Below are 20,242 nucleotides of genomic sequence, written 5' to 3' on the forward strand. Positions count from 1 at the left end.
GATGTGAAATGGGTGTCAGCGCATGTCGTCACAAAATAAGTGAGTGAGATATATATTTAACTTTGCTCTTTACTTATTATGTTTCCATTTTTTGTTTACTTTCCAACAGGTTGGTCTGGAACGACCTTGAATAAATGTGCAAGAACTTCTCCTAAATGTAGTCAACTTAGATAATCTAAAAATATCACTCTGCAAATAAAAAAAGAGTTATTTATATAAACTCAGTTATGACGTTGATTACTCTAAATGTTGACACTTTTTTGGAAAATAAATATGGTTCATTATTGATATTTATGTTTTAGAATTTTTTTATGGTGTGGGTTTAGCTTAACTCATATGTCTTCGAATCAGAACATGGTTTACAAGTTGTAAACAACAACTAACATTTATTATAATGTTTACTTTTTGGTATTCAAAACTCAACTTGTTCATCTTGCTTTACTAATTATTTATTTAAAGGTCTAAGCAAATTGTTTTCAATGGCAATATCAATCTTTTTTTTATTCCACGAAGACTGGTCTTCTTGGGTTAAGTCTTTTTTTCTAACTGTCCCAGTTTTTATATATGCATGGCTTATAATTTTTATTTCATTTTAGATATTTTATAACAAAGAGATAGCTTTGAGATCTAATTTTAGAATATATTTCCATGTGATTCGCTACAGTCTTGTTTCTATTTACTTGTTCTCTTACGCGCTTTAAAGAATTTGAAACATACCCACATCTGTTTTATCTACTGACCTTGAATACCAAATCTTAGACTATGCTGAGGTCTATAAAACCCACTCCCCCCGAATTGCGAGGGTTAGTGCCAATTAAACTTCCTGCTTAAAATACCTAAAATGCGCGTTAGCGTTTTAGTGTTGTGCGCCTTGATTTGCCTCTTCGTTGTTTTGGCAGAGGCCAGGCAAAGGAGGGAAAACCAAACCGGAGCCAGATCCTTGGAGCGCAGACATGGAAACAGGATTCGGGAAAACGTAGGACATCAGGAAAACGTTGCACGTCGGGGAAACGTTGGACGTCGGGGAAACAGACTGGCAGCCAGAGGGAAGAATTCGCGAAGAAGGCGACAGAATGCGGCAAGGAAGAACAGGAAGCGGCGCAACTTGGCCAAGAAGAAGAACCATAGAACCAAGGCCAAGTCCCGTCGAGAAGGCACGTCCACCGCCAGTAGTGGTTCCAGTTACGCCGTTCTGCCACTGGACTTCGATCAGAACTACATGCGAACCACCGACAGCATCCAGTTCGAAAGGGTGTTCCTGGCCCATCGCTATGGCTTGAGTTTTGCCGCAACCACCGGAAGAACAGCTTTGGCCAATACGGGCAACATGCAGTACACCTGCAAGGGATTCATTGGCGGTCAGAAGTTCATCTTCCTGCCGGACACCGGAAGTTCCAATATCTGGGTACCAGGACCTCACTGCGAGAGCAAGGCCTGCAAGGTGCACAATCGCTACCATCCTGGCAAGTCGAGCACCTACGTGAAGAACGGTACGGCCTTTGCCATCGACTACGAGTCGGGAAGTGTGGAGGGAGTCCTGGCCATGGACAACATGAAGGTGGCCGGACTGACGGTCACGAACCAAACCTTCGCGATGACCACCAAGGAGCCGGGCTCCGTCTTCGTCAAGTCCAAGTTCGATGGCATATTGGGTCTGGGCTATCAATCGATTTCGGTGGACAATGTGAAGACCTTGGTGCAGAACATGTGCTCGGAAGATGTGATCACCACCTGTGTGTTTGCCATCTGCATGAGGGGTGGTGGCAGCTCCTCGAGGGGAGGAGCCCTGATCTTCGGCTCCACCGACACCAGTGCCTACACTGGATCGCATAGCTACACCTACACCCCGGTGACCAAACAGGGCTACTGGCAGTTCAAGCTGCAGGGAATCTACGTCGGCGGCACCAAAGTGGGTGGTCCCATCCAGGCGATTGTGGATTCCGGAACCTCTTTGATAACGGCTCCCCCTAGAATCTATAAGAAGATCAACCAGATCCTCGGATGCACGGAGACCTCCAGCGGAGAGTGCTGGATGGAGTGCTCCAAGGCAGTCCCCTACTACGAGTTTGAGGTGGCGGGCGTGAAGCTCCGCCTCCCGGGACACAAGATGATGATGAGGGTCAAGACCAAGAAGGGCAGAACCATTTGCCTTTCGGCGGTCACCTTGCTTGACGGTCCGGTGATCCTGGGCGACTCCCTTATCCGTCACTACTGCGTAATCTTCGATTTGGCTAAAAACCGCATCGGATTCGCTGCCACCACTTACTCCAATTAGGCCAAATCGTTAAGCGCTTTTAATTCTTAGTACCCTATATTTGATCTCAAATAAAGGATCATCTTAAATCTCAATTTGTTCTATTAAATTTTGATCTATTTGCAATCACATTTTAGTGAGAAATATAATAAAAATAATTCCCGAAAAATATTTCATAACTATATTCATAATTCTGGTAGGACTGTTCTTTTGAGAGCTACATAAATTTGTAACTATTGAATGCAAAAGTTAACAAGCCGAGCCAAAAACAGGTCTTTTAACCTAACTACTTGCCTGGCTAATAAGTCCAAACAGCTGTGCAGTTACATGAGCAATATTCCACTTAGAATGCAAAAATCTGAGAGGAATTTGTTCAGTTCTCCAAGCAAACTCATCGATGATGCTTCGAGCTGTGTTTATTTTACTCGCGCTTTCATTTGTAACCTTTGCTAGTAAAAAAGTACTGAAAGTGCCGCTTTATGTCAGGCAAAAAATCAATGGAAGTGAGCAGCTCTTTGCCAAAAATTCAACTAGAGGAAGTAAACCACTTCTTGTGGCTCTGCAGACTCACAAAAATCTGGAATACTATGGGAACATTTCAATGGGAACCCCGAGGCAAAACTTCAGTGTGATTTTCGACACGGGATCTTCGAACACCTGGTTGCCTTCAACCAATTGCCCGAAAAGTAATTCCGCTTGTCAGAATCACCGAAGATATGACTCCTCCAGATCGAGCAGCTATATCCCCGATGGACGTAACTTTAGCTTGCATTACGGATCTGGTAGAGTGGTTGGTTATCTCTCAAAGGACACTTTGCACTTTGCTGGAGCTGATTTAACTGGACTAATTTTCGGAGAGAGTTTGTACCTTCAACACTTTGCCTTTAATTCAGTGAAATTCGATGGACTGGTGGGCTTGGGCCTCGGGGTTTTAGCCTGGGCCAACACGAAACCTTTTTTGACACTTTTATGCGAAAAGCGTTTAGTTGATGACTGCATATTTTCGGTTTACCTCCGAAGCCATTTGTCAAAACTTCCGGGAGGGGAAATAATCTTCGGTGGCTTTGACAAAACCAAGTTTGAAGGGAAACTTCATTATGTGCCGATCAGCCGTTCGAATTCTTGGAGCCTGGAAATAACCAACACAACCGTAGAAAGTAAACAAATTGGCGGGAAAAGCAATGCTATTTTGGACACTGGCACTTCGCTGGTCTTAATGCCCCAAGAAACTTACTATAATCTGTTAAGAGCCTTATCGACTCGACTGCAAATTGGCTATAATGTGTTAACCTGCAGGAGAGAATCTTTGCCTAATATTAATATTGTCATCGGAGGCAAGGTTTTTCCCCTAACACCAAACGATTATCTGAGGGAGTTGACAGTGGATCGTAAAAAGATTTGTCTGCTGGCCATTGCTCCCATTAAAATGCCATTTTGGGTGCTTGGGGATGTCTTTCTGGGAAGGTACTATACGGTTTACGATGCCACAGCAAAGAAAATTGGATTGGCTAAGTCGGTGCAAGGTAGTGGCTAAAAAAATACTTTGGCCTGATTAAAAGATAATTAAATGAGATAAGAGCTATGTTTATCGTATGCATGTTAAGTCAAATATGTGCTAAAAGTGAGAGTGGCTCTGTTGAAATACAAACATTGTTTTATAAAGTATAATAACATATAATTTCGTTTCAAAGTTGGCTATTTTTCCGGGGAAGTTTTCAGCTTCTAATTGCTATTTAAAAAGCATACTAGCCCACTGTTCGCACAATTTAATTCGGTAATTGCCCATTGCTTTGTTTATTCAATTAAATGTACTCGCCCTATTTATGTGCTATTTACGCAAACATTGAAGTGCGTTCAACCGCCACATTAGCCAATTCCATTTGAATGCCAGACGAAATTGGCCATTAAATTGCTCCATTTGCAGGTGCTATAAAACAATCGCCTCCAGAATCTCTGCCAATTAGTTCGAAGGGAATTCACACACGGTTCGGATCGTTTCGTTTTCGGTTGGTCAGCGATGCAGTGCCTCCTTTGGCTGTTGTCCCTGTGGATATTGTGCCTACTTTGGCCGGGATGCCTTGGCCAACTGGTTCGGATTCCCATGCAATACCAGGCCTCTTTCATGGCCAGTCGTCGTCAACATCGCGCCGGTAGATCGTCTCTTTTGGCCAAGTACAATGTGGTTGGAGGACAGGATATCACATCAAGAAATAGTGGAGCCACAGAAACGCTGGATAACCGATTGAATCTGGAGTACGCAGGACCCATTAGCATTGGCTCCCCGGGTCAGCCATTCAATATGCTGTTTGATACTGGCTCCGCGAATCTCTGGGTGCCAAGTGCCGAGTGTTCGGCCAAAAATCGTGCCTGCCAGCGCCATCATCGCTACAACTCGAGTGCCTCGAGCAGTTATGTCCCGGATGGTCGGAGATTCGCCATTGCCTACGGAACTGGGAGCTTGTCGGGTCGACTGGCCCAGGATACGGTTTCTATTGGCCAGTTGGTGGTGCGGAATCAAACCTTTGGCATGGCCATGCACGAACCCGGCTCCACTTTTGTAGACACCAACTTCGCCGGGATTGTGGGACTGGGTTTCCGAGCGATAGCCGAACATAGAATCGCTCCTTTGTTCGAGAGCATGTGCGATCAGCATTTGGTGGATGAGTGTGTATTTTCTTTTTATCTGAAACGTAATGGCAGTGAGAGAATGGGTGGTGAGCTACTTTTCGGTGGCGTGGATAAGACCAAGTTCGTGGGATCACTTACCTACGTACCTCTTACTCATGCGGGTTACTGGCAATTCCGATTGGATGGCTTGGAAGTGGGAGGCACAATTATCAGCCAGAATCGCCAGGCGATCGCAGATACAGGTACTTCTCTTTTGGCAGCTCCTCCCAGGGAATACCTGATAATTAACAGCCTGCTTGGCGGTTTGCCCACATCGAACAATGAGTACCTGCTCAACTGTTCGGAGATCGACAAACTGCCCGAAATTGTGTTCATCATTGGAGGGCAGCGATTCGGATTGCAGCCCACAGATTATGTAATGAGTGTGGCCAATGACGATGGCACCACTATATGTCTTTCCGCTTTTACCTTGATGGATGCCGAGTTTTGGATCCTGGGAGACGTCTTTATAGGCCGGTATTACACCGCTTTTGATGCTGGCCATCGGCAGATTGGATTTGCACCAGCGGCCTAAACAGCACGTTTCATTTCCAATTAGCAATAAACATCTGTTCTATTTAGTTGCAAAGCGTGAACGGAGAGAAATCACGAGAGTTATTAACGGAGCGAGAACGGATTGAAACCGGATTGTAAAACAAAGCAAGCTGATTGAGTGACGTTCAGATTCTACGTTTCCATACATTGAACATTATATCATATTTAGGTCACCAAGTCTATTCCCTGGAAACACCACATAGAATACAAATACGCAACGAGTGAGGTTCATTTTATTGGAAGTAAGTATTTTGATTAACGTTTCGTGCTATGAATAAAATTTAAAAAAAACTTCTACGCTATTTCGTTTTACTTTACAGGAATTTAGGTACATGATTAAAGGTTATAAATTCTGCGGGTACATTGAATGCTTTCCTGGCGTACTCTATCGATGCTTTTCGTTACTTACTCAATCCAGTGATTTATTGGTATAACCCTCACAGTTTCTGACGATATTTAGCCGATGCAACTCTAAATTTTTTACATTCACATAAATAATTGAAGCTACTTACCGTCACACATTTTTCTTTTATAGATGTAACAGGTAAGTCACCACGCCAAGTGCTGAGTCTTGTGACTCCTCCACTCTTCACTATACTCTTCCATTATAGGTCCTACATCGAGGTCAAAGGACACTAAATTCGCAATATTTAACCCCTTGTAACTGCAAGTGGTTGTACAAAAGAATCTTACCCTTCTTGTTAACAGGGTGGACCTCTTAAAATGGCCCTTTAAGTGGTCCACCCTGAAGTACTTGTTCCCCGGAAGGAAGTACAAAAACTCTTCGGCATCTTGGCAATCTTCTTTGGCTACAGGGACGTAATCTCGCTCCTGGTTTTGCTCTGTTTCCTCCATGTTCTTCATGTTGGTCGGTGGCCAATCAAAAAATCGCAAACTTTTTTAGAAAGCGTTGCACAAAAGGGAGAATAAAAATTATAACCACATGGTGGACTACACTAGACTAGCTTGTAACCTGAATGACAAAAATTTTGAGACACTATGCATTGGAAATTTTATTTACTTTGACAACTAGCTCGGTTGCTCCTATGCTAACCAATCAAATTCAAATTAGTAATAAGTCTTGACTTAATTGTATCCTCTATGAATGGAAATTATGTGAGACACTGCGATGGAAATTTAATACCTTGCCAACAAGTTTTTGTAGCTTTTATGCAAATAAATCTACAAATTTAAATTAATAATTGTAATTTGTGTGTTTTGTTTTCCGTGGTCAATAGTGTTTGTGGAACAAGACAACAGCCAATTGGGTAGTCGATTACTAAGTCCATTATATGTCTTATAAGTGTTTCATTTTGATCCTCAGTCTGTGATTTCGTTCAAGTTTTATACATAGATTGATTCTAATCAAGTTTTTATTGACAAAGATATTACTAAAAAAAAATAAAAAAAATGAAAAGTTATTCATGTGAAGTAAAACAAATGAGTAACTCATCGGCGATCACCGTCTACTAAACAATGTGCAAATTAGATAAATCGATAATACGGAAAAAAAATCCCCCACATCTGCTGAGCGTATGACGTCGTAAGTTTATAGATATCTTGAAAGACGCGCCCCCTTGGAACCTGATATAAAAGAAGATTCAATAAAGACAGGTGTTCAGTTCATCCACAAACTCAACGCTACGCAGCAGTATGAAATTATTTTTCCCCATTTGTGTGATTTTGCTACTGGCTTTAAGCCAAATTAGTGCAGATTGCTCTGGAAATTGCCCTGATACGGAGGACGTTGTTTGGGCTCTTGGAGGAAGTTGCCATGTTTTTCGGAACAAGTGCTACTTTGACAAGGAGAACTGCCATCGCAAGCCGCGTAACTATTTCTTGACTAGTTATTGTACTTGTATTGTATTTTTATAATCAATCCGACTTTATCTAGCACTGATTATAACTACCAAGGAGGAGTGCCAGAAGCAATGCGCCGATATTTGTCCCGCTGTTTACCAACCCGCAGGTGGAATTTACAAGGGACAAGTTCGGAGCTTTGGCAATGAATGCGAGAAGTATGCGCACACCTGTCGAACCGGCGAAAGTAAGTGATATAAAATAAATAAACCATTACCTGATTACTTATTTTTTATTTTAAACAGCTTTTTTGTAAACCACATTAAAAGAAGAGACGGCTAAATAAAATAATATACATAAAAAAATCATGGTTATTTATATAAAGAACTTGTTTACCACAATCTTAAATTGATAAAATATTTTTTTTTTCACTAAGTTGGTGAATAGTGGGGGAATTAAATGTTTTTTGGTTATTATTTTCAACTACCTTATTAATAACTTAAATCGTCGACGTATGGTCATCGCAAAACAACAATGCAATAAAAATTCACGTAGAAGTCCGCGCCTACCGATGTAATTATAAAAAAATTAAATTTTTTTTTATTATGCAATAAAAACAACACAAGTTTTAAGTTTTTAAATAATATTTTTATTTTAAAATCATATAATAACATAAGTTCGATTTTAAATATTTGTTTTTTAAATTTAATGTAGTAAGGCCTTATATGTTCAATGAGTATTTTATTGGCGATCATTAACCATATATTTATTTTTCGTGAAATCGCGAAAACAAACCGAACAATAGAAAAAGCCCCGACACCTGGCACGCTGCCAATATTGACTATGACAACTGCAGAACCCTATAAAAGCTCATCATATTAGAGATAGAAAGCTAGTCACACGACAAACTCGGTTGCTAAAACTCCATTAAAGAAAAATATTAGCCCGCAATGAAATTATTCATTACTCTGTGTTTGGTTCTCAGCACAGCGTTATATTGTGCCGATTGCGCAGATTGTCCAGATACTGAAGATGTAGTTTGGGCTCTTGGAGGTGGCTGCAATGTTTTTCGTAATCAGTGTTACTTAAATAAAGCAAATATGGTCCGCAAACCAGGTGAGAATTCTAAACTAATTCTCTGAAAGCATTATAATAAAACTAATAATATTCAAAGGCTACACCGTCACCACAAAGGATGAGTGCCAGAAACAGTGCCCTCAGATCTGCCCTGCAATTTATAGCCCAACAACTGGAAATTATAATGGGCAGATCCGGGAGTTCAGCAATGAATGCCAAAAACGGATTCACACCTGTCGTACTGGCGAGAGTAAGTGCAATTACCAAGTTAATTTGGACAAAATCATAGAGTAATTGTTTAATTGCTTTCAGCTTTCTTGTAAACTCACGCAAATGGTGGAAAAGTAATACAAATGTGTATACGAATAAATAAATAACAGCTGAATAACCTGCTCTGCAGTTTGAATTGTCGTTTTTTATGTTAAGTACAGAGATTACAAATAATTTAATAGAAGATTGCCATATTTATTAAAAATTCAATAAATATTCAAACTGTTTTATGCTAAAGTAAAGAAAGTATTTATCTTGACGCACTTTCATAAAAGTGTATGTATTTTCCATTACAGCCTTTTGTAAAACGATTAAAGTGCTCTAATTATTTTTAAATGTAAATAAAGCCGCTAAAGAGAATTTTGATTAAACCTAAAATCTCAGAGTAATTCTGATCAGTTTTTTTCGGATTTTCTGTTTTTTTCTCTGCTAATGCATTAAATTATTTTCTGTCTTAAATAAACATAAATATGTATACAATTAATACACTTGTTTAAAGTATTTTGACGCAACGGGTGTTTGTTTTTGAACAACGAACAATGTATTCTTTTGTGTTTTATTCTTTCCTGTTTATTTATTTGGTAAATTAACAATTGAACACCGAAAAACAGAATCTTTCAATTATTTGCTGTACGATGTGTTTTATTGGATAACTGGCATACTTACGGATCAAAGTCAAATTTCACCTTGAAACGTGTCAATAAGTTGTTCATTTTGCTGACTAGTGACTAGAAAAGCCCATCGAGTTTAAACTTTCAAAGTGTGAAGATATGGTATGTAATGATAACCAGTTTTCAAGAATGTTTTTGTAAACAATTGTATAGGTTCAGTAAACCCAGGTTGACATTCTAAATTCAAAACTCTATGCACGCGAATAACTGGACAAATGGAACGAATAAGTTGAATGTTCCTAGCCTGCATTTACCATATGGCTTTTGATTTACGGTTTGCGTTAGTATATTTATATTTTTTAATTAGCTCCTCAGCAGCGATGCCATTGCAGTGCTTATCTTTTAATTAACTTCTAATTGAAATGGGCTTCTTATTAAGTTTAAAGTGTTGGAAGCGGCATCTACTACGCTTTTGGTATAAAACAGTAAAGGTTCCTGTGAAATGGCATCAGTTGCCTGTTGAGTAACGAAGCAAATATGGCCCTGCGTTTCGTTGTGGTGTTCAGCGTTTTCATTGTCCTTGTCCAAGGATCACTTCATCACGGAGATCTAAATGAGGCCCACCAATCGGACATAGTTGGTGCCGAAGGCGAGGTTCCCCAGGAGGAATATCTGCCGGCCGAGGATGCTGTAGAGCCGCATTCCCATCACCATGAGCACTCGGAAGCAGAAATTGGAGGCGATCATCATGGACATGATTACCAGGCTCAATCCCACCACCACGAGCATGGACCTCACCATCACGTGAAGTCGCACCATCACCTCTCCGAATCCCATCATCATCACCAGGAGTCGCATCACCTTGTTCATGAAGGTCCCCATCACCATCATCACCATGAGGCGCACCACCACATTCATGGAGGCCATCACCATGATCACCATCATCTGCATGGAATTCATGGACATCATGGGCATCATGGAGTTCACCACTTGCACCACCATCGCAACTGCCATGCGACCATCCACTGCCCCAGGGTCCATAGTCCCACCTACGCCACCGATGGGCATGTCTGCTTCCACGTGGAGAACCCTTGCGAGTTGGCCGTTTTGAACTGCCTGCGCCGCAATGAACTGAAGCCACGTAAGTATTGATTTAGTCTGCGTCAATGCGAAGTATAATATTTTTCTTAAATTGCAGTTTTGAGGCACATCGGTCATCACGAATGCCACCATCTGCCCACAGCTCACAGATCCCACTAAAGCTTCAAAATGAACTGATAAAAACTGATCCACTGACCATATTTACTACATATGTAGCATTTGTTCTTGATTATTCCCAATGTAAATAAACATGTACAACAATTATTTATTTTGGACTTATTTTAATTAACAAAAGTGTTACAACGGACTCTCTGCTAAATTTGTCGGCAGAGTTTTAAGACCTTGTCCCACTGTCAATAAACAATAAAAATTCTGTGAGCAATTAAGGAACTCTATTAAGTTGGACTTATACCATTAAGTTAAAATTATCATAAAAATTTAAAATATCCATTTTTTGAAAATTTGGAAAGGATCCAGTGTTTTTTTGGTATAGCCCTCACAGTTTGTGACGATATTTAGCCGATGCAACTCAAAATTTTTGACATTCACATTAAAAATTGACTCGTCACTGCGAAAAACTACAAAAGCTACTTACCGCCACAGTGTGTCACACGTTTTTCTTTTATAGAGGTTACAGGTCAGTCAGCCCATCACGCCAAATGCAGAGTCTTATGACTCTTCCACTCTTTCATTATAGATCCTACATCGAGGTCAAAGGACCCGAAATTCGCAATATGTAACCCCTTGTAACTGCAGGTGGTTATACAAAATAAACTTTCTTGTTAACAGAATGGACCTCTTAAAATGGTCCTTTAAGTGGCTCACCCTGAAGTACTTGTTCCCCGGAAGGAAGTACAAGAACTCTTCGGCATCTTGGCAATCTCCTTTGGCTACAGGGACGTAATCTTCCTCCTGGTTTTGCTCGATTTCTTCGACGTCCTTTATGTTGTTCGGTGGCCAATAAAAAAATCGAAACCTTTTGAAGAAAGCGTTCCGCAAAAGTGAGAATAAAAATTATAACCACATGGTGGACTACACTTGACTAGCTTGTAACCTGAATGACAAAAATTTTGAGACACAATGCATTGGAAATTTAATTTATTTTGACAACTAGCTTAGTTGCTCCTATGCTAACCAATCTAGAAACTCTAATTAATAATAAGACTTGATATAATTGTAACCTTTATGAATGGAAATTATGTGACACATTGCGATGACAATTAAGTACCTTGACAACAAGTTTATAGCTTTATGCAAATAAATCTAAAAATTTAAATGAATAATTATAATTTGCGTGTTTTGCTTTCCGTGGTCAATATAGTTTGTGGAACAAGACAACAGCCAATTCTCGTCCTCTAAGTTCTAATAAGTGTTTTACTTTGATACTCAGTCTATTTTCTGGTTCAATTAAAATACAAACAACATAGTATAAATAAAAAAATTACGTAGGAACAAGCAACACATAAAAAGAACTTAAATCATAAAAAAATGTATTATATTGTATTACTTAGGTTAGTCTGAAAACCAATAATAATGATATATTCTAAAGAATGGTTTCTCTTAATAATATTATGATTATTACTGCTTTTTTTTAGCTTTCATAAGCTTTAATAATATTGACACGAACTACCTCAAAGTTCAAAGCACTTCTTAATGCCAAAACTGGGTCAAATTTTAATTTGGTAAAGAAACATGACATCACTTTCTTACTTTAATTGCCTTAAAAATGATAAATTACATGCTTAGAAAATCTAGCCTCGTATGCGTTTCTCCAGTATAAAAGCCGTAAGATCGCCTGCAAAAGTATCAGTTGTTTTCCAAACAATAATCCCAACAAACCATAGCAAAATGGCAGCCCGCTTCATTGTTTTCTTCAGCGCCATTATCGTCCTGGCACAAGGATCCAGCATTCTGCCCATTGAGCAGGAAGCCGAGGTGGAAGTTCACTCTGGAGCTCCCGTTCCTGTTCTTTCCCACGGACATGCACCAGTGGCCCAGCCCATTGTGCCTCTTCCAGTTCCAGTGGCTGCACCTCACCGTGGACTCGGATTGGGAGCTCGTCCCTATGTGGCTCGTCCAGCCACCACCGTGGTGGTTGCTGCTCCCCAAGTGGTGGTTGCCCCAGTGGCTCCCGTTCGTCAGCCTCATGGAGTAGCTGTCCCAGTTCCTGTTCCAGTTCCAGTTGTGGTTGGCCACGGCAATGTGCACCGTAATCCCCATCACGGCTAGAAACTGTAACAATACTACTGCCCAACGGATTTGACACATTATAAAACCTAGTTACAACAATAGCAACGATTTAAAAAAAATAAAAAATAAATAATATACATACACTAAATCAAATTGTTATGTTTTGCATCTTCTTCAAAAGCACTCTAAGTCAGTCGGGTTTTTAAAGTGCTTCGGATACTATAAGGTTAATAGAAATAACAAAAAATGTTGCCTATTCAAGTATGCAGCTTAAGAGCTTTGCAAGGTAAGAGTGTGACTTTTTAAGCGGATTGGACCCATATCTCGCTTTTAGTTAATCTATGTTCTTGATATTTGTTAAGCTGATTTATTATGTCGTTTTTGCGTGTATCGCTAATCCATCGATTGGCAAAAAAAAAAAATGTTCATCGCGGTTCCTAATATTATACAAGTTCTACTATATTTTCATGGGCGATAACATTTTTACGCAGTCAATTTTAGAACTTTAATTTTACAATATGCCTTAATAGCTAGTAGCTTTGATTCGTTGTTGCAGAAAGGATTGATTTATAAATTAATTATTTTTTTTGCATAAAGTAGGTTAATTTTTATTTAGAAATTATATTTGTATTATAATAGCCCGTTAGCTGTTTGACTTTTGTCATTCCTAAAAGTAATTAAACAACACTAGGCATTGTTAATTAGAAGTACAGAAATTTCTTATTAAACTTTATTAGTATTATTTTAGTTAACGGAGTATAAAACAACTTATTTATGGCGCTTAAAAATCTTTTAAAAACTGTTTTATTAAAAGTAGCAAAGGTAGATGGTGCAGTTTTAGTATAGTATTGTTTTAGTTAATGAAGTATAAAACAACTTATTTATGGCGCTTAAAATTCTTTAAAATGCTGTTTAATTAAAAGTAGCAAAGGTAAATGGTTCAGTGAACTTTATTTGAACTGCGCGAGAGTTGAAAAAGCAAAGAACTTGGCAGCAAACAAATTTCGGGGAAGCCAAAGTTTCGTGAGTCACACGTGATAGCATTATAGCAATTAAAATTATTAATAACATATTTTTGCAGCCCGAGCTGTGTTTGACTTTCTGAAGTATATAAGCCAATACTTTTTAATACAAATCATCAGTTGTCTTACAAGCAATAATCCCAAATAATCAAATCAAAAATGGCCATCCGTTGCATTTTCGTCTTCATTGCCACAATCGTCCTGGCTCAAGGATCAATCATTTTGCCAGTTGAGCAGGAATCTGTCGTGGGAGTCCATCACTCTGGAGTGGTTTCATCAGGTGCTCCTGTTGTTGGAATTCCACGTGGTCATTCGGCTGGTCCCCAACGTCCTGCTCCCGGTCATGGAGGACTCTCTGCTCCAGCTGGAGGATCCCGGCGATTGAGCGGAGCCAGAGCGGCTGGACCTCGTGCTCATGGAGGTGCCCCACGTCGTCAGGCTGGTGGAGCCCACAACCGTCCTGCTGGAGGTCGTCCAATCGGAGGAGCTACCCACGGAAACCGCAACCGCAACCAGAAGCCTCAATAGAAAACGTTCACTCCTTTTACTGAATTGATTGTACCAAAAACACATTGCTTATTTTTGCCAACTCTACTTAACCCTCTACAACTTTTTTAACATGCATCTTTTACGAATAATAACAACTTTTATGCAAAAATTGTGTGTATTTGTACTCTTTGGGAGTGATTTATAATATTTATATGTGGGAAGTATTAAAGTGATTCTGCGAAGGAAAAAAGTTTTTGAATGGTTGTTATCCTAAATAAAGGATAATTAAAAATAACAAAACTTTTGAATATATTGGTTTTTATCTCTTCAGTGAACTCATGGGAAATAACAAAGTTTGTATGCTTATGTTAGGTATGCTTTCTTCATAAGTTTTAAACTTTAAAGCATGTTCCAGATCATAAGCTTGTTCTACAATATCATTAGATATTAAACTTAAATTATTCTTTATTTTAAAAGAATAAATATTATTCATGTTAAGAATTTCAAATAGATAGATTTTGTGGCTTGTGCTTATCGAGAAAATTGAAACGTTCCTATAATTTGGTAATTTTTATCAACAACGTACAACTTTTAGAAATGACGTCTTATTAAAAAATTACAATCTTTCCTAAAATTTGAAGGATGTACAAAAACAAACCAAAAAACAAAACTAAAAATCGATCATGAATATAATTTTCATATTGTGCTTTTCTTTCCACTCTCCAATTTGCATTAATCTTGGAATTTTTTCCAAACAGGCAAAGAGAAGATCAACAACTTATTATTTAGATGATTTATAATCTCTGCACTGTTTATACATTTAACAAAATATTTAGTTCAGTGAACTTGAGACCTAAGAAAGTTCAGAGAGCAAAGTTCTTAAAATTAAAAAAATTCAAGTTTAGAAATGGATTCACACGTGTGCTTGCTCCCATTACAGTTATTATTTTAAATAATTAATTAAGTGCTTTGGTATTTTGTGTTAAGATCGAGATATTTGTACAGCCGAGTTTTACTATAAAAGCTTTAATTTTCCAAGCTGAAAGTATCAGTTCCACCTGAAGCATCCAAAACAAACAACCAAAGCAAAATGGCCTCCCGCTTCATTGTTGTCTTCAGCGCCATCGTCGTCCTGGCTCAAGGATCGAATATTCTGCCCATCGAACAGGAATCCGAGGTTGCAGTTCACTCTGGAGTGGTCTCTGCTGGAGCTCCTGTGGTCGTCCAAGGACACCCATCTGTGCATTCGGCTCCGCGTCCGATCCTCAGCCATGGCCCACTTCCGATTCCAGTTGCAGGACCCCATGGTGTGATCCGATCGGGATTGGCCCACCGCCCAGCTCCCGTAGTCTACTCCCGTCCTGCCACCGTTGTTGTGCCTGCTCCCCGAGTGGTGGTTCCTGCTCCTCGAGTTGTGGTTGCCCCGGCGCATCCCATCCGCCAGCCCCATGGGGTAGCCGTTCCTGTTCCAGTCCCAGTTCCAGTTGTGGTAGGCGCTGGTCACGGCAATGTGCACCGTAATCCTCATCACGGCTAGAAAGAACATCAAGTGCAAGCTTCCCCTCCGACCCACACAATACACAATATCTAACCCTTCCTGTAATCCCTAAAAATCAATAGCAATTGAAATAAAAAATTTCATACAAATACTGCAAATAAAACAATTATATTGAACTAAATAATGGTTATTTTCGTCTATAAAAGAATAAAATAAGAATATAGCAAACAAAGTAGCAAACAAAATTTTTTAGTCCCTTTGTTTTAGACTAAAAAAAATTTTAAATCACCAATAGCAAGTTGGAAGAAAGATTATAGAAACTCACTGGATTAATTATATTAATTAAGTTACTTTTAATATGTGTTCTGCTGACACTGTAATAGATATAAAAAATTTTTAACAATTAATTTCAGGTGTTTTTAGACATACATATACAATTTTACCACAATTACTTTCAAAACAACTCTATTCTTATACTCAACCCACCAATCATATATCGATATGTAAATTAGATTTGTTTTTAAGTATGTTAAAAGTCTTACAATTTTCTAACTTGTTAGTTATCATAGAAAGAAAAATATAAAATTCCATTTGGGTTGCAAATATGTTCATTTTATATCGTATGGATGTTGATAGTGTGTTGATAAGTTCAGTGTTCTTTATCTTACATATTTTTATTTTGATTAATTTACCAAAACTGGATCAGAGTGGAAAGTCCCAAAATTTGATTTATTACACTCTTATCTCAGTGATTCACCTTCTTGTTATAAAATCAGAATTTCAAATTTAATTGAATTACATATTTAATTGAATATTTGTCGCTGCCCGTATTATCATTCTGTAAATTTAAAAGCTTATAAAAGAGACAGGCATTTTCCGAAGGTACCATTAGTTATCAACTCTTATCAACCATGGACACTCGTTTTATTTTTGTTTTTTGTCTCCTAATTGTCCTGGCCCAAGGATCGCGTGTAGCGCCAGTGGCACAGGAAGCCGTCGCGGAAACGCATTCTGCCGGAGGAGTTACGTCAGGAGCGGCAATCAGTTTCCCGGAAAATCGTCCATCCACAGGATCTCAGCCCCCAACTCCTGCTGCTCGTCCTGTGGGAGCCCCACGTCCTGCAGCAGCTTCTCGTCCTCGTATTATTTCTGCAGCTGCTCGTCGACAAGCTCGTCCTTCTGCGGCTGGACGTCCCGTTGGCCAGAATCGCAATCGTAATCAGAAACCCTACTAAACCCGATCGGAACTATATCTAGAAAATCCACCCAAACATAACAACTAAATTAAATAAAGAATTCGTATTTTTAAATGCATCCAACTAAGTTCTATTGTTATAGTTGTATATTAGTAGTTTATTATTTTAGGTTAAGTTTCTTAATCTGGAAATACTCTTTATAAAATAAGAAATCTGAATAGTTTAAAATTTTGCAAAATGTTATTTGGTAACCAAGTTATTAGAAATAATAACAAAATGCATATGAAACTTAAAAGATTTTGGAAACTTTTATTGTTGTTTTAAGAATTTAATCATGATTTACTAATTGTATATAACTATGTTTAAATGGACGAATTTTCTTAAAACTTTATTTTAGTAAATAGAGTGTTTCCAATTACAAAAAGAAAAAAACAAAACAATGACTTTAAAAGTTTGCAGTCTTATTCTGCAATTCTCTTTGGACCAACTAAAAATGTTTTAAACATGAAGTGCACTCCGTTGGGTGTTTACCGTTCCGCTAACGTTTTAATTGATTAACTAGCCAGACAATAAAAGGTGCAATTGGTGTTAAAGGCTAACAACAGGCTATACTGTGAATTCGAAACATGTTCATAAACATATTTTATGGTTTCCCCACCATTGTAAAGTAAATATAAAGAATAAAATCATTTGTATAACAATTGTTATATTTTGCAGTACATAGCTATGTAAAAATCGATTAATGAATTAGATAGAAGGGTAATATTGAAGGTGAATTTGGTCATTTGCTGATGGTATTGGGATTTTTCTTAGTGGGGCTTCTGGCTGCGGTTGCGGTTCTGGTGGGCATTTCCATGGCCAGCTGCACCTCCAATTGGGCGACCATGAGCTCCAGCAGAAGGACGACGAAGAGCACCTCCGTGAGGACGACCTCCAGCTCCTCCAGCTCCGCTCAAACGACGGGATCCTCCAACTGGACCTCCATGACCAGGACGTTGGGGCTGGGGACCAGCTGAGTGGCCTCGGGGAATTCCGGCGACAGGAGCTCCAGCTGAAACTACTCCAGAGTGATGGACTCCGACCACAGATTCCTGGTTAACCGAAGACAAGTAAGATCCTTGGGCCAGGACAATCAGAGCACTGATAACGAAAATGTAACGGAAAGCCATTTCTGCTGCGTGAAATTGAACTTGGAATTAGGTGCTCGATTGGTGAATGGGAAACAACTGATAATTTCCTTACAGAATTGAAAACTTTTATAGCAGAAGTTTAAAGTTGTTCAATAACATGAGAAACTCAGCCAATTGTCTTAATTAAAATATTTGAACAAATAATCTTGATAATTGCATTGATGTCATTAATGGACTTAAGTGAGATTTAATCTTAAGTTCCCCCAATGATCCAGTTTTTACAATTTAAAATGTGAGTCAGAGTTTCATGAACTACACAGTTCACTAACCTTTCTACTATTTATTTAAATATGGATTTCAGCAAAAACAAAGCTGCTCAAATTGTAAAACGAATTTTGAAAGTTAACTGAACTTACATGATCTGAGAAAAAATCGCAGGCATATTTTGATGAATTTATCATGCCATACTTTTTCGGTGAACTCCTAAAGCAATTTATGCATAATACATGAATCGTTGGCTAACACAGAAGCCCCCTTTTCGTACAATTATGGCTTAACTAGCATTTCAGGCAGCCATCGATTTAATTGGCATATAGAAGACTTGATTAAGGCGGCCATTAGCTAGGCCAAATCGAGACAACCATCATCGCGTTTGTCAGGAAGTCGGGCATTTGTGAAAATAGTTTTCAAAATATAGGCTCATTCAAGTGAGAGAGCAAAAATAATGGGTAACCTTGTCAAATATGGCTCAGGGTCTGTTTATTATCCATAACAATGAAAGCAAATTAGGCTTATGATTGTCTAAGAAATCGCAATCCCAATTGGGCTTTGATAGGTTGGCAATAACAACGATAAAATGGTAAAAATGAAATGTCATGGTGGCAACATTTAATGAAATTACGTAAAAATGGTTTTGGCGATTTCTGCAATTTGGAAAGTAAAGCAAAGTGTGTGAACCAATTTGGGTGTATCACTCATATGTGAACAAGTGTACGCTTTACAAAAAAAATATTACAATTAAAATAATAATTGGATTCGTTTTCTATTTGTTCTTCAATTAAGCACTTAATATTCAACTAATTGAAACTCTACTCCCATGCAATCGTGACTCATTGGCAGTTTTGTCGCCAGCTGTGCGATCTGGGTGTTAACACTTTTTATTTGCTTACTTTTGGCTTGTCAAGCTGACATGCAAGCGTTGCGGGTTTCCAGTTACTCGTTTTAATTTTAATTACATTTTTCGTATACAATTAGCTAACAAATCAATGCGAAACCGTTAGACAAAAAGAACAAATCAGCGAAATAAAACACAAAAATTGTATATCAACAATTGCTCAATCGCTTCGATCAAATAACAAATAACTTTGTGCCGAATATTGACATTTCGTAAGCATTTGAAAAGTGAACGCGACAACAAAAACAACATTAACAACAACAACAAGAAAACGACAAACCTAAAAGCAGTGCGTTGGTAAAAATCTTGAACACGTTAAGAATGTTGGCAAGGTTGTCTGCCACGGCAGCTGCTGCTGTGGGCCTCCATCTCAGTCTGAGTCTCAGGTCTCAGTCTCAGTCTCGATCCTCCGACTGCGTCTCAATCCGAGAGTCTAACTTAATTAAATTGGATTTTATGTGCCGGATTGGATCGGCCATTTGGGGTCCGACGACCATGGCGAGGTGAGGCTAATCAAATGGCCAAATTGTAGGCGCGTTTGCCATTCAGCCGCCAGACAGCCAAAGTAATGAGCTTTTTGTCGGCTACACGACTCTATTATGATGAACATGGCAATCGTCCAGCGATAAATATCAATTAAGACACCGTCAAATGGCTCAATGGCAGCAAGAAAAATGGTAAACTAATACTGCAGACATGCTAATGTTTTGCTCTACATTGAGGCTGTGCGTAAACAAAAATGTCACACGCCATTAAAAATTAATAGCATGTTTAAAAAGCAAAAAGCTACGGAAAAAAAATCATGCGAAATTAAATAGAGAAAAAGGAGTCGGTCAGACTCGATGCAGTCAAACCGGGTCGATAATACAAAATTTCGGCATTTAATGCTCATACAACAACGTCAACCCCGAACAAAAATTGAATCAAATAAAAGAACAAAAACGTGGCACGAACAACTTTTCAAAAAATGCGTGGTACATTGTTAATACTGATCTTGTTTCTTGTTGTTGCTGCTGCTCGGGTCCAAAAAATGTTGCACAATATTCGTGCGTTCATGCAAAGCAATTGTCAAATGCAACAAAGCCCAAAGCCAAAGGCCACAAAATCGATACGGACTCAACTGTTGGCACAAAGCCAATTTTACCACGAGAAAACTCCACTCTGCGGTGCTTAGGCGAAATTAATATCAACTGCTCCCCGTTTTGACG

The 20,242-nt window shown here is 38.9% G+C and overlaps 10 protein-coding genes across 11 annotated transcripts; 8 read left to right on the forward strand and 2 right to left on the reverse strand.

Annotated features, from left to right (window-relative positions):
- The first annotated feature begins 822 nt into the window (after positions 1-822).
- Positions 823-2,275, forward strand: LOC108091854 (lysosomal aspartic protease). The gene has a single exon (XM_017191234.1). The coding sequence runs from the start codon at positions 842-844 to the stop codon at positions 2,273-2,275; it is 1,434 nt and encodes a 477-aa protein (XP_017046723.1). The 5' UTR covers positions 823-841.
- Positions 2,276-2,654: 379 nt separating this feature from the next.
- Positions 2,655-3,922, forward strand: LOC108092185 (cathepsin D). The gene has a single exon (XM_017191711.1). It carries the CDS (start codon positions 2,655-2,657, stop codon positions 3,786-3,788), a length of 1,134 nt encoding a protein of 377 aa, XP_017047200.1. The 3' UTR covers positions 3,789-3,922.
- A 72-nt stretch (positions 3,923-3,994) lies between these two features.
- LOC108092184 (lysosomal aspartic protease) lies at positions 3,995-5,912 on the forward strand. The gene is made up of 2 exons (XM_017191710.1): positions 3,995-5,718; positions 5,797-5,912. Exon 1 carries the CDS (start codon positions 4,272-4,274, stop codon positions 5,454-5,456), a length of 1,185 nt encoding a protein of 394 aa, XP_017047199.1. The 5' UTR covers positions 3,995-4,271; the 3' UTR covers positions 5,457-5,718; positions 5,797-5,912.
- A 1,198-nt stretch (positions 5,913-7,110) lies between these two features.
- Positions 7,111-7,684, forward strand: LOC108091872. Its single transcript, XM_017191253.2, has 3 exons — positions 7,111-7,304; positions 7,371-7,523; positions 7,582-7,684. Exons 1-3 carry the CDS (start codon positions 7,130-7,132, stop codon positions 7,590-7,592), a joined length of 339 nt encoding a protein of 112 aa, XP_017046742.1. The 5' UTR covers positions 7,111-7,129; the 3' UTR covers positions 7,593-7,684.
- Positions 7,685-8,104: 420 nt separating this feature from the next.
- LOC108091873 (U-Kazal-Dg21.2-like) lies at positions 8,105-8,759 on the forward strand. The gene is made up of 3 exons (XM_017191254.2): positions 8,105-8,392; positions 8,451-8,603; positions 8,666-8,759. Exons 1-3 carry the CDS (start codon positions 8,227-8,229, stop codon positions 8,674-8,676), a joined length of 330 nt encoding a protein of 109 aa, XP_017046743.1. The 5' UTR covers positions 8,105-8,226; the 3' UTR covers positions 8,677-8,759.
- Positions 8,760-9,735: 976 nt separating this feature from the next.
- LOC108091927 (histidine-rich glycoprotein) lies at positions 9,736-10,494 on the forward strand. Its single transcript, XM_017191312.1, has 2 exons — positions 9,736-10,375; positions 10,433-10,494. The coding sequence occupies exons 1-2, from the start codon at positions 9,772-9,774 to the stop codon at positions 10,492-10,494; spliced, it is 666 nt and encodes a 221-aa protein (XP_017046801.1). The 5' UTR covers positions 9,736-9,771.
- Positions 10,495-12,045: 1,551 nt separating this feature from the next.
- Positions 12,046-12,693, reverse strand: LOC108091928. Of its 2 annotated transcripts, none has more exons than XM_017191314.1 (2): positions 12,668-12,693; positions 12,046-12,578 (listed from the first exon to the last, which is right to left on the reverse strand). In XM_017191314.1, exon 2 carries the CDS (start codon positions 12,553-12,555, stop codon positions 12,142-12,144), a length of 414 nt encoding a protein of 137 aa, XP_017046803.1. In that variant the 5' UTR covers positions 12,556-12,578; positions 12,668-12,693; the 3' UTR covers positions 12,046-12,141. The 2 variants fall into 2 exon arrangements, with proteins under 2 accessions (XP_017046803.1, XP_017046802.1); XM_017191313.1 differs by having other exon boundaries at positions 12,046-12,611; positions 12,668-12,692.
- Positions 12,694-13,706: 1,013 nt separating this feature from the next.
- LOC108091853 (translation initiation factor IF-2-like) lies at positions 13,707-14,075 on the forward strand. The gene has a single exon (XM_017191232.1). It carries the CDS (start codon positions 13,707-13,709, stop codon positions 14,073-14,075), a length of 369 nt encoding a protein of 122 aa, XP_017046721.1.
- A 2,370-nt stretch (positions 14,076-16,445) lies between these two features.
- Positions 16,446-16,769, forward strand: LOC108091852. Its single transcript, XM_017191231.1, has one exon. The coding sequence runs from the start codon at positions 16,446-16,448 to the stop codon at positions 16,767-16,769; it is 324 nt and encodes a 107-aa protein (XP_017046720.1).
- Positions 16,770-17,539: 770 nt separating this feature from the next.
- LOC108091939 (translation initiation factor IF-2) lies at positions 17,540-18,188 on the reverse strand. Its single transcript, XM_017191327.1, has 2 exons — positions 17,973-18,188; positions 17,540-17,901 (listed from the first exon to the last, which is right to left on the reverse strand). Exon 2 carries the CDS (start codon positions 17,897-17,899, stop codon positions 17,540-17,542), a length of 360 nt encoding a protein of 119 aa, XP_017046816.1. The 5' UTR covers positions 17,900-17,901; positions 17,973-18,188.
- Between the last annotated feature and the right edge of the window lie 2,054 nt (positions 18,189-20,242).

The sequence above is a fragment of the Drosophila ficusphila genome, unplaced genomic scaffold, assembly GCF_018152265.1.
Source record: "Drosophila ficusphila isolate 14025-0441.05 unplaced genomic scaffold, ASM1815226v1 contig_791, whole genome shotgun sequence".
NCBI classification, from domain to species: Eukaryota; Metazoa; Arthropoda; class Insecta; order Diptera; family Drosophilidae; genus Drosophila; species Drosophila ficusphila.